This window comes from Pygoscelis adeliae, unplaced genomic scaffold (genome assembly GCF_000699105.1).
Source record: "Pygoscelis adeliae isolate BGI_AS28 unplaced genomic scaffold, ASM69910v1 Scaffold606, whole genome shotgun sequence".
Taxonomy (NCBI): Eukaryota; Metazoa; Chordata; class Aves; order Sphenisciformes; family Spheniscidae; genus Pygoscelis; species Pygoscelis adeliae.
In genome coordinates, this window is record NW_008825047.1 from 588,158 (window position 1) to 589,310 (window position 1,153).

The 1,153-nt window shown below is 64.2% G+C and overlaps 2 protein-coding genes across 2 annotated transcripts in view; both read right to left on the reverse strand.

Annotated features, from left to right (window-relative positions):
- The window catches only part of QARS (glutaminyl-tRNA synthetase), an 18,555-nt gene extending 17,637 nt beyond the window's left edge, over positions 1-918 (reverse strand). Inside the window, exons 1-2 of the mRNA XM_009326343.1 lie at positions 815-918; positions 594-690 (exon numbers count right to left, since the gene is read on the reverse strand). Coding sequence (XP_009324618.1) covers positions 594-690; positions 815-918 — 201 coding nt within the window. The remainder of the gene's footprint in view (positions 1-593; positions 691-814) is intronic.
- Positions 919-1,037: 119 nt separating this feature from the next.
- The window catches only part of USP19 (ubiquitin specific peptidase 19), a 22,897-nt gene continuing 22,781 nt past the window's right edge, over positions 1,038-1,153 (reverse strand). Inside the window, exon 28 of the mRNA XM_009326344.1 lies at positions 1,038-1,145. Coding sequence (XP_009324619.1) covers positions 1,038-1,145 — 108 coding nt within the window. The remainder of the gene's footprint in view (positions 1,146-1,153) is intronic.

Genomic DNA, 1,153 nt, shown 5'->3' on the forward strand with positions numbered 1-1,153 from the left:
CAGGAGCTGCCAGCGCTGCGGGGACGCCGTGTCAGCACCCAGGGACGGCAGCACCGGGGACTGCCTGGACCCGGCGTGGTGCATCCCCCCGGCGCATGGGGATGGGGTGGGATTTTGGGTGGGGATGGAGGTGAGACTGGGATGGGGAAGGGATTGAAATGGGATTGAGAGAGGGATAGCATGGGGACAGGGATGAGATGGGGACGGGACTGAGACGGTGACGGGATTAAGACAGCGATGTCAGCAAGGATAGCATTCGGGTGAGGTTGGGAATGAGACAGCGGTGGGGACAGGGATGGGATTTGGCTGGGAGTGAGAGTAATAGGGATGGGGACAGGGATGGGATTCAGACGGGGATGGGACTGAGAGTGATGTGAGCAAGGATGGGATTCAGGCGAGTTTGGGAGTGAGACAGGGTTGGGGACAGGGACGGGATTTGGCTGGGATGGGACTGAGATGGCAATGTGGACAGCGCTGGAATTTGGATGGGGATGGGACTGGGATGGGGACGGGACTGAGAGGGGGACAGGGACAAGGATGGCTGAGATGGGTTGGGGACGGAGGCGGGAGGGCCCCCGCCGCACCGCCCTCACCTCGCGCAGGGAGCCTTTGCAGCGCAGGCGCTTGTAGAGGACGGTGCAGGGGATGGCGAAACCAGGGCTTGGGGATGTCCCCAGCGGCTGGTGGCACCTCCCAGACAGATGTGGGACAGGGGTCTTACACCCCCGTGGGCTGCAGCACAGGAGGGCAGGAGCCAGCAGTGCCGGGTGCTGCAGTCCCATCCCCACATGCCGGTGGCCCCAGTGCATGTCACCGCCCCGCCAGCATCACCTTCCCAGTTGACTTGACGCCCTTCCAGATGCAGAAGTAGACGACGACCCAGGTGGTGACCAAGCAGAGGATCATCTGCCAGTTCATCTCCCCCGGCTCGCTGAGGCCTCCTGAGAGCCGCAGCACCTTGTTCCTGCAGAGCAGGGCCGTGCTGAGGGCCAGCGCGACCCCCCCGGCCCCAGGTGAGAACCCCCCGGTCCCCCCACTCACTCCCAAAACTCGATGACAGGTGAGCGCTTGCTGGCCAGGTCGGCACAGCTGAGGTTGAAGGGCGCAGTGCCAGCGCTGGCGTTGCTGCTGCCATTGCGGCAGAGCTCGAGGT